This window comes from Mauremys mutica, chromosome 25 (assembly GCF_020497125.1).
Source record: "Mauremys mutica isolate MM-2020 ecotype Southern chromosome 25, ASM2049712v1, whole genome shotgun sequence".
Classification (NCBI taxonomy): domain Eukaryota; kingdom Metazoa; phylum Chordata; order Testudines; family Geoemydidae; genus Mauremys; species Mauremys mutica.
The window spans coordinates 564398-577771 of record NC_059096.1 but is presented as its reverse complement, the minus strand read 5'-3'; the positions used below and the strand labels follow the sequence as shown (position 1 = coordinate 577771).

The 13374-nt window shown below is 48.5% G+C and overlaps 1 protein-coding gene across 2 annotated transcripts; it reads left to right on the top strand.

The window, feature by feature from the left end:
- Nucleotides 1-272: 272 nt before the first annotated feature.
- Nucleotides 273-12836, top strand: TMEM106A (transmembrane protein 106A). 2 transcript variants are annotated; one of them, XM_044999634.1, is made up of 8 exons: nucleotides 273-398; nucleotides 5126-5354; nucleotides 6163-6226; nucleotides 6723-6882; nucleotides 7480-7620; nucleotides 8081-8124; nucleotides 9047-9100; nucleotides 10865-12836. In XM_044999634.1, the coding sequence occupies exons 1-8, from the start codon at nucleotides 288-290 to the stop codon at nucleotides 10983-10985; spliced, it is 924 nt and encodes a 307-aa protein (XP_044855569.1). In that variant the 5' UTR covers nucleotides 273-287; the 3' UTR covers nucleotides 10986-12836. The 2 variants fall into 2 exon arrangements, with proteins under 2 accessions (XP_044855569.1, XP_044855568.1); XM_044999633.1 differs by lacking the exon at nucleotides 273-398 and adding an exon at nucleotides 679-702 and having other exon boundaries at nucleotides 5114-5354.
- Nucleotides 12837-13374: the final 538 nt, after the last annotated feature.

Below are 13374 nucleotides of genomic sequence, written 5' to 3'. Positions count from 1 at the left end.
GGGGGCCCTCAGCACCCCCCAGTTACCTGTAACCCCAGCCCCCTTCCACAGACACCCCCAGGCCCAGCCAGCCATGGGGGCCCTGCCCTGTGAGGGGGACCCCAGCACTGCCCCCAGTTACCTGTACCCCAGCTCCCTTCCACAGACACGCCCAGCCAGCCATGTGGGCCCTGCCCCGTGTGGAGGACCCCATCATCCAGCACTGCCCCCAGTTACATGTACCCCCAGCTCCCCTCCACAGACACCTCCAAGCCCAGCCACCCCCAGCCCTGTGCCCAGAGCTAGCCATGGAGGAACCTTGCCCCCACATCCTCCCCAATACTTGTAACTTGCTCCCCTTGTACAGGCACCTCCTGCCTCCAATACACTGGTGCCCTGTTCCCCATGCACAGAGCCAGCAGTGGGGGATCCCTGCCAGATAAATCCAACCCCCAAATCTGTTACCTCCTCCCCCCAACCCCATAGGACCTGTAGGAAATGACATAGCACTGTTTGAAAACACAGCAACTGGCTCCTAAGCAAGCAGGAAACTGATGAGCCCTGTCAGCAAGAAACATGTCACGAATAAAAGGGCTGAGCTTGAAAAATCTCATGCAAGCCCCCTCCACCCCCTAGGCCCCTGTGAAAGGGGTTTCTGCTCCTTCCTAGCCACTTGTACAAGCTCACAAACACCACAGTGGAACAGAGGAGCGAATGGCACAGGTACTGGGGTGACCTACAGGACTGTACTATTGCAAATGGAGAGGCAGCTGTTCAATACTAACCAGGCAAGCGAATGGCAGTGTGTTTAGTAGGCACTGCAGAGGTGTGAATGGCACCCTTGGACGTCTAAAGCTGTGTCATCCCTGCCAGACCAGCCTGTAGTTCAAACCCCTTTGCTGTCCATCCCAAAGAAACCCCATGTGACTGAGAGAACTGAACAGAAATCGGGGCAGAAGTTCCCAAACCCCCACACAGTTTCCCTCTTGGGGAAGCAGTGTTGCCTCCTATGGGGCTTCTGCTCTACCTGCTGGAGGCCAGTAATCTATAGATTCCAAGGCCAGAAGGGAACACAGTGACCATCTGGTCTGATCTCCTGAATAACACAGGCCAGAGACCTGCCCCACAATAATTCCTAGAGCAGATCTTCTAGAAAAACATCCAGTCTCTAATTAAAAATTGTCAGTGATGGAGAATCCACCCCAACCTTTGGTAAATTGTTCCAGTGGTGAATTATCCTCACTGTTAATAACACACCCCTTATTTCCAGGCTGAATTTGTCTAGCTTCAACTTCCAGCCATTGGATCATGTTAAACCTTTGTCTGCTAGATTGAAGAGCCCCTTATCAAATTTCTGTTCCTGTGTAAGTTCTTCTAGACTGTAATCAAGTCACCCCTTAACCTTTTGGACTAGATGACCTTCTGAGGTCCCTTCCAACCCTGATATTCTATTATTCTCTTTGTTAAACTGAATAATGAGCTGCTTGAGTGTGTCATTGTAAGGCAGCATTTCTAGTCTTTTAATTATTCTCGTGGCTCTTCTCTGAACCCTCTCCAGTTTATCGGTGTCCTTGAATTGTGGGCATCAGACCTGGACACAGTATTCCAGCAGCAGTCCAGCATGATGCCTCCCCAAATATTTTTCAGTTACTGCTTTCCAGCATCTAGTCCCCCATCCTGTTAGTATGGCCTACGTTCTTTGTTTCCAGATGGATACATTTCCATTTATCTGTATTAAAACACATTGTTTGCTTTCACCCAGTTGGCCAAGCGAGCTAAATCAGTGACTTACCCACTTCATTATTTACCACTCTCCCAATTTTTGGTAAGTAACGTAATCAGTGATTATTTTATGTTTTCTTCCAGGTCATTGATAAAACTGTTAAATAGCTTAGGGCAGAAAATCAATCTCTGTAGGACCCCATGGGAAACACCTGCTTGATGATGATCCCCTGTTTACATTCACATTTTGAAATCTATCAGTTAACCAGTTTTTAATCCGTGTGATGTGTGCTGTGTTAATTTTATGTTGTTAGATTTTTTAAAATCAAAATGTCATGTGATACCAAGCCAAACACCTTGCAGGAGTCTAAGAATACTATGTCAACACTGTTACCTTTATTTACCAAACTTGTCATCTTGTCAAAAAAAGATACCAAGTTAGTTTGACAGGATCTATTTTCTAAACCCCATAGTGACTGGCATTAATTCATTACCTCCTTTAAATCTTTATTAATTGAGTCCCATATCAGCAGCTCCATTATCTTGCCCAGGATCCATGTGAGATTGACATGCCTGTAATTAGCCAAGTCATCCCATTTATTGTTTTTTAAAATTGTCACATTAGCTTTCTTCCAGTCTTCTGGAACTTCCCTGGTGCCCCAAGACTTACTGAAAATCATCATTAACAGTCCAGAGAGTGCCTCAGCAGCTCTTTTAAAACTCTTGGGTGTAAGTCATCTGGACCTGCTGATTTAAAAATCCCTGATTTTAGATTCTGTTTAACATCCTCCAGAGACTTTTCATTCCAGTAATATATGTTATCATTCTAGGAAGAGACTGCACCATTTGTTCCCCTCCCACCCCCAAATACAGAACAGAAATATTTATCCAACACTTCTGCCTTTTCTGTGGTGTTATTGATAGTTTTACTGTTTCCATCTAGCAATGGACCAATACCATTGTCAGGATTCTTTTTGCTAATATATTTTAAAAAACTTCTTACTATCCTCAACTCTGCTGGCCATAGATTTCTCCTTGTGCTTCCCTTATTGATTGTCTACAGTTCCTTAGTTCTAATTTATATACATTACCATCAGCTTCCTCTTTCTGCCGTTGATTATTTTTTATAGCTGCCTTCACTAACTCCAGCTCAGGTTGCTGCTTTTAACAAGCAAAGCCTTCTTGCCCCTCTGGCCTAGTATTTGCAGGCAGCATCACTAGTGATGCACTTGCCTGTTGTAATAGGCAGCAAGCTGTCAGTCCTTTGGGCCTTTTGAAATGATACTCGTTTATCAGCTTCCAGCACCATCCTTCAAATGTGTTTTGTTCTTTGATCAAGGAGTTGCTCTTTTCTTGTCTGTGAAGTGCTGTGCACACACACGGTGCTGTATAAATAATAATAGTTACACAGTCAGTGCAGCTTCTTCCCAGTGCCCAGATTATCTACATACATTATTAGGCCATCTTTTTGTATCTTGCAAACCACATCAGCCTAAGCCCTCTCCCTCGGGGGTTAAGCATGTAAGAGCGATTTTATACTGGGAATGAAAGTCACAGCTAAGAGTGCTGTTCTAATGTTTTGCAAATCAGCAAAGGAAAGGGTTAATCTTATGCTTGGCTTTCCCTTGACATCAGCAGGGGTCTCCCAGCCCCTGTAGTCTTTTGTCCTAGTTGATTAAAAACCACCTCTTTAATCACTCCTCCTCATTTTTTACTCCTGGGACAGGAAAACAAAGCACAAGTATTAATACGGGGAAATTTGCAAGGGTAAGAGGCTGAGACCGAACTGGCTAGAGGAATCTTTGAAGCCGCTAGCTCAGCGGTTCTCAAACTATGGGTTGCGACACTAGGGCCAGCATTACACTCACTGGGCCCCATCGCTTGGGGCTGAAGCTGAAGCTGGAGGGCTTGAGCCTGGGGCAGCAGGGCTCTGCCCCCCAACTCAGCCCAGGGTGGGGGGGCTCAGGCTCTGGCCCCCTCCCACCTGGAGTCACGTAGTAATTTTTGTTGTCAGAAGGGGGTCATGGTGCAATGAAGTTTGAGAACCACTGCCTAGCTCTCCAAAGGAAGCTGCAGCGCTAGGGGATGGGTCCTTAGCAGAAAAGCCTGGGATCAAAAATCGCAGTGTCACTGGAATCTTTCCAGCCTCAGGGCCCATGTTCTCACCTGTAACCTTCCAAACTGCAGGATTGCAAAAGGGTTGGATGCTCAGTGGATGCAGTATCTCAGCAAATGGGGTCTCAGGGAGCTGCTGTGGGAAGATCCCCTTGTGATCAAACCATTGCAGCACTGTTGATTATCTTACTTCCTTACTTTAATCAAGTCCAGAGGGTTCCTTTGTCACCAGGAATATCACTACTTGCCTCCATCTGATAAATATAAGCGCTTTCGGAGTTTGCTGAGACTCTGATGCTGAGCTCTCAGTAGCAGTGGTCTCTGAGGTCTGGGGACTAAAGGAGAGGTCTGGATGTGTCCATGGGTGTTGCGCCCCACATCCCCAAGCGCGTTTCAAGCAAGAATCAAGAGTGGTTCTTTACATCCAGCCTCTCAACCTTCTGGGTGAGTGCAGTTAGTCTTCCTTTAGGCCCTTTCTGTTGAGAAGCAGCCTGTCTCCCAGTCGTTAAAGCAAGGCTGCCTAGACTAGGGAGCAGTCCTCACTCCTTCCTGCTGGCAGGTGACATCATAGAGGAAGCTGCATTCAGATGGTTTGGTGGTAGAATATTGTTCTTTCACTTCTGCTATTTTTCTTCTTTTGTTGCAAACTCTCTCTAATAATAAGCCTTGGCTGTGGGCTCATTGCGACAGCTGATTCACGAGTTTCTGATTGCAAGGGGCTGCAGTGAGCCAGGAAGAAGATCTGAGAAGTCATTTTGGTTTAAACTAAAGAGGAGAGACAAACACTGATCTGATTTTAATTAGGCATCTGTTTAGTAAGGTTAAGTTTGGTGAGGGGTTGATGCATTCAAAAGTGAGCGCATACATGTGTGTGCGCGCACAGTATTCTTGCTGCCAATCGGATGAGTGATCTGCCATATGAAAAGAACCTCAGAATTGTTACTTGTAGATTTTTGCAGTGTTGCCACCCCCTAGAATTCAAAAAATCATGAGTCAGACCCCCAAAATTAATGATTGGAAAAACCAAAACACATTGGGTTCTTTTTATTTACCTTCTGTTTTTATAGCCATTAGCTCATGCTCAAGTTTTTCCCTGTAACCATTAGGGCTAGAAAAAACGTACTTTTATTTTTTTTAAATTGAAAGCTGAGATTCTGACACATTCTCATGACTCCAGGAGGTGGGGTTTTAGGAAGTACTCCACTAGTGTAATATTTGCTATTAAAAACACAAGAGTTAGCAGGACCGATCAATAAAGAGACTTTTTTTTCTGGAATGTTTTTGGTTTTGGATCTAGTGGAAAAATTCTCTTTCAACTATGGGCGAAACGTTCTCCCAGTTCTGGAAGGTCTCTGACCAGAAGGAGAGGGGCGGGAAATCGATTCTGCGCAGGAAATCGGCTGGTGAGGATGAAGTCACCAATTATGGCACTATCAATGGAGGAGACTCTGCCGCATCCTGCATGCCCTGTGTGGGCACTGTGAGTCGAGGCTACATCAACTGCCCAACGTGCCAGGGAACAGGAAGGATCCCCAGGGGTAGGTGGTTCTTGTGTGTGCTTGGTCAGTGGTTTCCACCCTTTCCAGGCACTTCACCAAACAGTCCTCTGCTTGTTGCTTCTCACTCAGCTGTGCGCCCTATGGAACACCAGTCATGATGGAGTATTGCATGCTGTGACCTGCAGTCTCCATCTCTGTACTAAAGAGAGAGCCTGCAATTGGCTCCATCTTGCATTAATCAGTGCAAGACCTGGGGCTGTTGGAAGGTATCTGTGCAGCCCTAAGTTAGCAAAGCTCAGTCTGTCTCTATGCTTAGCCGAAGCCAACAAGGGTTATTTGAGTTAGACCCCTGCATCCCTCTGAATGGGGCAGCATTTGTAAGGAGAATGCTGATAGACCCTAACCTGTAGTTCATCTGCAAATTTGACACCATCAGCTCAGGACTAAACAAAGACTGTGAATGGCTTGCCAATTACAGAACCAGTTTCTCCTCCCTTGGTTTTCACACCTCAACTGCTAGAACAGGGCCTCATCCACCCTGATTGATCTAACCTCGTTATCTCTAGCTTGCTTCTTGCTTGCTTATATATACCTGCCCCAGGAAATTTCCACCACTTGCATCCGAAGAAGTGGGTATTCACCCACGAAAGCTCATGCTGCAAAACGTCTGTTAGTCTATAAGGTGCCACAGGATTCTTTGCTGCTTCTACAGAACCAGACTAACACGGCTACCCCTCTGATACTTAACCTGTAGTTGGGTGCTCTGCAGCCTGGTGTGCCCTGTTCGCTACTGCACCCAGTGCGCTGCATCTCTTCTGACCTGCGCCTCTTATCATCTGTCTTTCAGAGCAGGAGAAGCAGTTGGTGGCTCTGATTCCATACGGTGACCAGAGGCTGAAGCCCAGACGAACGTAAAGTCCTGTTTCTCCCCTGTTCTTTTAATGCTCTGGCTGCATTTAAATGGGTGCAACTAGGGGGGGGCGCAGCATTACAGGAGGAATCTGTTTGCAGAGGTTCATTTAAAAGCTTTGTTGCTCATTGGGCCCCGAGCTGCAGTGGGTTTGATGCCTGCAGGGCATCTGCTCTGTGTTGGCAGGGGGCTGTACTAGCACTGCTTGATGCAGGAGGAACTGTGGGCTGGGAGTCTGGGCTAGTTCTGTTTGAAAAGGGCCACGTGGGACTGCTTACTTCTAGCAGTGACAAGCAGCATGTTTCTGGGTCTGAAACCCACCCCTCCTGGCCCCAAGGTGAGCGTGCTGCCACTAGATACTACACAGTCCCTTTGCAGGCCCTCATATCTTGGTGCTGACTGTGTCTGGCTGGCGCTCACTCCACCCTGTGCTTGTCCGACCCTGCAGAGACAGGGCTGGGCCAGGCGCGTTACGGTCCTTTGATGCTGTCTTGCAGGAAGCTCTATGTATCCCTTGCCGTGACGATTTGCCTGCTGATGTCATCTCTCATCATATTCTTCCTGTTCCCTCGCTCTATTGCTGTGCAGCCCGCAGGGCTGAATGCCTCCTCCATTGCCTTTAATTCCACCGTTCCCAGTATCAATCTCAACATGACAGTGAGTTCTCAGTGCGGCGCGTACGGTGACGTTGAGCTCATATCTCATTATCAGTCCATAGCTGGCTCACTTCTAAGTCTTAAGGACAGCGCGGCAGGTCAGTAGTGAGCTAAGTGGCTGAGCTGTGTGCGCATGGCAGGACAGCAGGCAAGACTGGAGTGGCCAGTCAGAAATGAGGCATGTTGGTGGAGCAGTGTGTGATGGGGCAGGAAGTGCTGCTGGGTGGAAGTGAGCTATGTAACAAATGTTGGGAATTGTTTGTCGCTGTGTGTTGCATCTTTCCTCCGCTTTCAGCCCAGCCATGAATGTGTGGCATAGGGAGTGGAGCAGGGGGCAAGTGATCCCCAGAGCAGCTCTGGGGCAGGTGAGGAGTTTTGCTCCTGTAACTTAAAGAGCTAGTGACCCTCACCCAAATGTGATCTTGGGTGTTTCCTTGGGACAATCCTCAGCAGAGGGGAATTGCCATGGCCAAGCTACGAGTGTCTGAGGACTGGCGTTTGCAGGGGTGTGCTGCTGCAAGGTCACTGCATGGAAATCCAGCACATGCGTTACCCTCGCTGCGTGAGGGCTTCGGGCTGAGTTTGTCTCTCTCCTTAGAACGTGTTGAATGTAACCAACAACAACTTCTACCCAGTCACTGTCACCCAACTGGACATTGAGGTCTTGCATCTGTCCGTGGTGATAGGGAAAACCACCAAGAAGAACCTGCTGAATATTGGCCCTTTGTGCAGCAGCCAGGTGGGTGCTGCTGCCTCTTGCTGCCCTGTCGAAATGTCTGGCCCCCTTTGGGTGGAGAGAAATAGTGGTCCCCTTCTCTGTCGCCTTGTATTTCTCTTGCCCCAGGGGCAGAGAGTCCCTTCACTGCCTTCTCCCCCTCCTCCCCTCCCCGTTCCTGTCTTTCCAGGTGCCCATTCACCTGCTGGCCCAGGGCAGTACTTAGCAAACACAGGAGGCAAAAGACCGAATGCTGAGGTCTCATATGGGTGTTTCCTGCACCGGTTCATGCTGCATATTGTAACTGCCATGTTGTAACTTGGTCCCAACACAATGTGGATTGGATTTTAAATACTGGCTCTGAGCTGTGTGGAATTGATGGGATAATCTGTAACTCTCTGTGTGCTCGGCTCACTGGGCTGCACCTCTACATGGTTACTGTATCACTGTAAATCTCCAACTAACTCTTCTGTTTTACTTGCAGATATATTATTCAGTCTCCACTATTATACTGGACTATAATACCTAGTAAGTATTTCTCAGAGACTTACTTTCCTGGCTGGGAAGTAGCATTAATGTTTCTGGGCTTTTCTCCAGGGGCAGTCTGGCATAAATTTATCACTTGGGCCGTAGCCTCATTCTGTCTGACCCTGCAGTGCAGCTGAGAATGTGTCCCTTTGATTTTTATGTATGTAATCATGTTGGGACAGAAACCCAGCATGTCCATTTTAAATTCCTTTCTAGTTCTTCTGCATTAAATGTTTTCCCAAACTGCAACTGACAAGACTGTATCACTTTCAAATCTAATACCCCCCACAGATTAATACGTCTGGTTTGGAAATGCCTGATACAAATTAGTCCATCTGTGTGCAGTTAAGTGTATCTAGCACCCCCAATCTCTGTGAATGAGCGGTTTGCTGATTCTCCACAGGCATCTTGTGTGATCTCTTTCCTGCTCTGTCCATGGCGGGGGAGATGTCAGGTGCTGCCGGAATGTGAATTCTCTTGTCTTGTTCTGCTTGATGCATTTGCAGGGAGGGTGTCAGGTCTACACTACAAACTTCTGCTGCATAGCTATGTCTGTCGAGGTTGTGATCTCTGACCAAATTAGCTGTGTCAGTAAAAGCCCCTAATGTAGATGCAGTTATACTGGCAAAATGGCACTTTCACCAGAATAGCTTATATTGCTCAAGGAGGAGAGGGGGGCATGGCTGGAATAAACTTTGTCAGCTAAAGGTTTAAAGGAATAAGGTTTGCCAGTATAAGCAGTCCCCATACAAGGAAGTAAGCCGATCGGTCCAGCCACATAGGCAAAGCCTTCCAAGTGTAGACCTGATCGGAGAAGCTTGCGCTCTCTCCAGAGGCCTGGGTTGTTCTGTGGGGCAGGACGGGTCTTGTTTGATGAAAACGTTGTACTGCACGATTAATTCTCTATTTTCTGTCTCCTAAGCAACATCTGCACCTGGATCAAAATCAAAGTCCACAACGTTCTACTGCACATACAGTAAGTGGCATTTGGTTAAAAGCGAATCACTCGCCATTCATCTACGCAGTCCCAAACATTCCTCATTGAGGCAATCTGGATTTCCCGTTATATTAGTGTTTTCAGAGACCAAGACTGTTCGAAGTTGTAATTAGTCTTTCCCCAGGTAGGTTTGCAACTGTTGGTGTGGGTGTGTAACAGTTATTTGAATTTTAAGGGGAAAGTCACCCAAACTATTGGTGCAGAGAAACATGCCCTGACTTCAGCCCCCAGGGAGCTCCAGCAGTGCAAACCCAGAGTGTTGGTGAGGTGACTTGTACAGTGGTGCTGTTTCCGCCTGCATTGGGAACAGCTATACCTGTGTCTGGGGTGAATGGTGCAGGGGGAGAATGAGCTTGGCCTGTTCCCCAGAGGACAAATCCTGTACATCCACCATGTTGGGGCAGAGTGACTCAGACTGGTGCTTGAGGTCTTCAGCATTTGAACAAAGACCCCAGATGCGCAGATGGCTGAGACACCAGGGTGAGAAGGAACAAAGCACATTCTCTCTCCTGCAGACATCCTGCCCTGGCCTCATCTTCTGCAGACATCCTGGCCGCAGAGGAGGTCCTGGGCAGGAAGAAGGCATTGCACTCAGCTTGACTGCACATGAATTGTGCTGTATTTTGAATGAGCCAGTGAGAGTGGCCCACACCAGGCAAGCCAAGAAAGCTTTGCCGCCTCCTCCTACGGAGGTGGGAGTGAGTGTGGGCCCACACAGTCCTTCCCAGGGGTTGGTCAGTAACATGACCCAGAAACTGACCTGCCATTGACAGCAGTTTCCTGTCTGGCTGCCAGTGGAGCAGTGACGACAAACCCATTTCCAACACTGTTCTTGAACCATGGCTTAGAGTGTGGCTCTCAGCTGCAGCCCATGTGACATCCTCAGGGCCATACGGGTAGTACTGGATGCAGCCCGCAATGGTAAATAGCTTGAGAACCACTGGCTTAGACATAGTGCGGCCAAGTGCCTGTGGTACAATCTGGGATGATAATGGTTTGGCCCGTCTGCTCTAGCAGTTAAACAATCTGTATCCCCACTGTACTGAGACTCGGTGTTGACGGGGCTGAGTATCGAGTAGGATGGTGTGAACATCTGCAGTGGCGCTGGTGCTCGGCCACAGCTCCTGCAGCCACACCATCTGTCTGCTGGCCATCGTTGTCACTCGCAGGAGACAGAAGGTGACTCAGTGGTGACCTTTGCGGCCTCTCTTCTGTGTTGTGCCACTTCCTAGTGGTGTTAGCCCTGTGGTGCCTGGCATGGTAGGGTACAAACTGTTCTTTGCTGTAACACTGAGAACAGAATGGGAAGATATGTGTTGCTGTCGCGCTACTTTGTCGCTTCGACTATGCAAGTGCTCATTTTGTTTGGCGTGACCTTTAAGGAGCAGGCAGAGCAGCATAGAGGTTCAGAGGCTGTAGCAGTGAATGGGTCCAGCTTTAAAGGCTGTGTTAGAAGAACACTGCAGATTGCTGATAGGGGATCGCTTAAATGCCGCCTTAAAAATTAATGCGGTCTGAGGGAGCCCCCTACAAATGTGTGAAACGGGGCAGCTTGGCCTGGACTTTTGGTGCGAGTGGTTTGGAGCTCCAGAGTAAGAAAGACGAAAATTGTCTGAGTGGTTGGGAAAGGCCACAATGGAACTTTTCCTTAAAGTGAAATCCCAGCAGAAGATTCAGCTTGGTGCTTTCAAACCTCTTTATAGTTCAAGTAAAATGGATTATTGTTGTGATTGTGTGTTGCAGGGGCACCCTGACCTGCTCGTACCTGTGCCACTCGGAGCAGCTGGCTTTTGAGAGATACCAGTATGTGGACTGTAGAGGGAATGCGACGCTGCCTCACCCACTGTACCACCGCCCACCATGATGGGGTCACTGGACAACGACATTCGTCTGTTGCAAAGGCAAGTTGTACCAGGGACACAGCAACTCCAGGGGCTTCTCTTCCAAGCCACGTGATTTTAAACAGGACATTTGGCTCTCCCTTGGGAGGAGACTTTCAGTCTGCTGCTGTTTCCTGGTTACAGACTGATAGAATTTCATGAACTTGGAACATGCTGCTCTGAGTTTGCAATTCCCATTTGTATCCTGTATGGGAGTTGGTATCAGCAGATTGTGCACACTGTGTAGGGAAATAGCTGTATTAACTGATTAAGAGACCTCTGCTAGATTGTTAGCTGCCTTACCCTGTGCAGTATTTCACTGTTGCGCTAGGGGAGGCATTACCTGTTGGTCAAATCAGCTCTTCCTGCCAAATAACGTTTTTGTGCCTGTGCCCTGTGGTGTGGGCGCTCTTGGCTGGAGAGCGTCTCGCCTAGTGATTCTTGGATAGCAATCACACCCCCAGCTCTGCGAAGCAGGAGAAACCCAACTTGAACTGACATCTAAGAACTTTTGGCTCTTAAATAACAAGCACTGAATAATTGGCTAAAACTATGCCTGGTTTGCACAGAGAGGGGTAAGGGTGGTGTAGTGGATGTTGGGCCAAGTTCCTCTGCCGGGGGGCTGGGTAAGTATGTTCATTCCCTGGCTTTTCCTAATCCTACCAGAGGGATTGTCTTGCATGAAGGGTTGTGCAGTCCAGATTGATGCAGCAGCCACGGTCTATCTTGTACCCAAAGTGATCAAACTGAGCTGCATCCTTGCAGCGTGGAGTGGGGGAGGAGAGGGATTGCTACTTCCCAGATGGCAGAGGGAGGTGAGGGGCCCATCATGCGTTCTCCACACAGCACATGCCATTTGCTGGGGCGCTCCCTTGTGGGCTCCTGTATTAAGGAGTTTAACGAGTGGCAGGAGTCTGACTTGGATAAGAAAAGCTCTGTTCGTGCAAATGCCAGGAAACAACAGCTGCCGTTTATACCTATTTGTAGCATTTTCTATGAGGGAAGAAGCCCTGGCTGCTCTTCCACCCTCTCCAGAGCCTTGTACGGTACAGACTCATTCTCTGTAGGAACAGCTCAGGCAGAGGACGCACACTCACATTACTGCCTGCTAGACCCATGGGCATAAGCACCCTCCTTAGATCCCAGTGTTGCTAATGACTGGCACTTTCTGCCTGCCTGGATGGATGGATGGATGTATAGAAATTGCTGGGCATATGATCTGACCCAGAGCAGCCCAGCATTGCCCTAAACACCTCTCCAGTCAGATGGGACATGGTGAGAAAAGCAACATGCATCAGAGTAGTTGGGAGAGGAAACCTTTGTGCCTCAGCAAAGAACTAATCACTGTCCACAAGACCCCTGCCCCTGGGGTGGCGCTTTCAGCAGAGACGCCAAGGAGCCTGACCTTCCTAGAGGTCCAAGCAGGGCAGTGTTCTGTAGCTTGCCTTTCATCTACCTTCTCGGTGGATCCAGAGGTCCAGTCTCCAGGGCTCCCAAACTAGCACATTTCAGCAGAGGCACGTTAATCATTAAGTGTCTTTTCCTGATTTTTATATGTTCCATTAAAGTTGCAATGGATTAAATCCCTGCCTGAGGCAGGGGTGAGGAAGCACCTTGTGTTCTGAAAGCGTCTCTTGTTTGTTGGCTCTTGTCCTTTCCCATCATCTCTCACTGTATATTTGTATTCACTGTGTTGTTGCACCTGCTCTGCTATTCTCTTCTTGCTGTCTCTGCCCCGGCACAGTCATTGAGAGCTGGCTGTGCTCTGGCATGGCTGTGCCTGTGTTATATGCCTGCATCAATCTGTTCACAAATAAAAAGGGCTTTGTAAATCAGAGTGGTGCTTTCTCCTTATGATCTGTGCTGGGACGACTCCTGAGGATGCTGCGTGGGTACCTGATTCCCTGGGGAAATCAGTCTCCATGTAGTGTTACAGTGACACCTGCTGGCCAGTGGGAATCACTGCATGTTATGGCTTAAAAAGGGAGGCGGAAGGTTTTAAATGGGAAAACCAAGGCCTCCATGAAGGTGCATGCTGAACATCCCCTCCCAGGAGAGTAATGTCCAGGGACACCCAGCGTTTTGCAGAACTGGAAGAGATCCTGAAAGGTCATCGAGTCCAGCCCCATGCCTTCACTAGCAGGACCAAGTACTGATTTTTTGCCTCAGATCCCTAAGTGGCCGCCTCAAGGATTGAGCTCACAACCCTAGGTTTAGCAGGCCAATGCTCAAACCACTGAGCTATCCCTCCCCCTGCCTTCTATGCTGCCTGATGCTCAGGGCCGGCTCCAGGGGTTTTGCTGCCCCAAGCAGCTAAAACAAATAAAAGCCGCAATCGCGATCTGAGGCAATTCAGCGGGAGGTCCTTCGCGC

Bases quoted from the DNA above. Each gene is read 5' to 3' on its own strand.
- TMEM106A (XM_044999634.1), top strand. From the start codon at position 288: ATGGAGGAACCTTGCCCCCACATCCTCCCCAATACTTGTAACTTGCTC. The intron at 399-5,125 runs CAGTGGGGGATC...TGGAAAAATTCT, and splicing joins TTCCCCATGCACAGAGCCAG to CTTTCAACTATGGGCGAAAC. The intron at 5,355-6,162 runs GTAGGTGGTTCT...TCTGTCTTTCAG, and splicing joins AACAGGAAGGATCCCCAGGG to AGCAGGAGAAGCAGTTGGTG.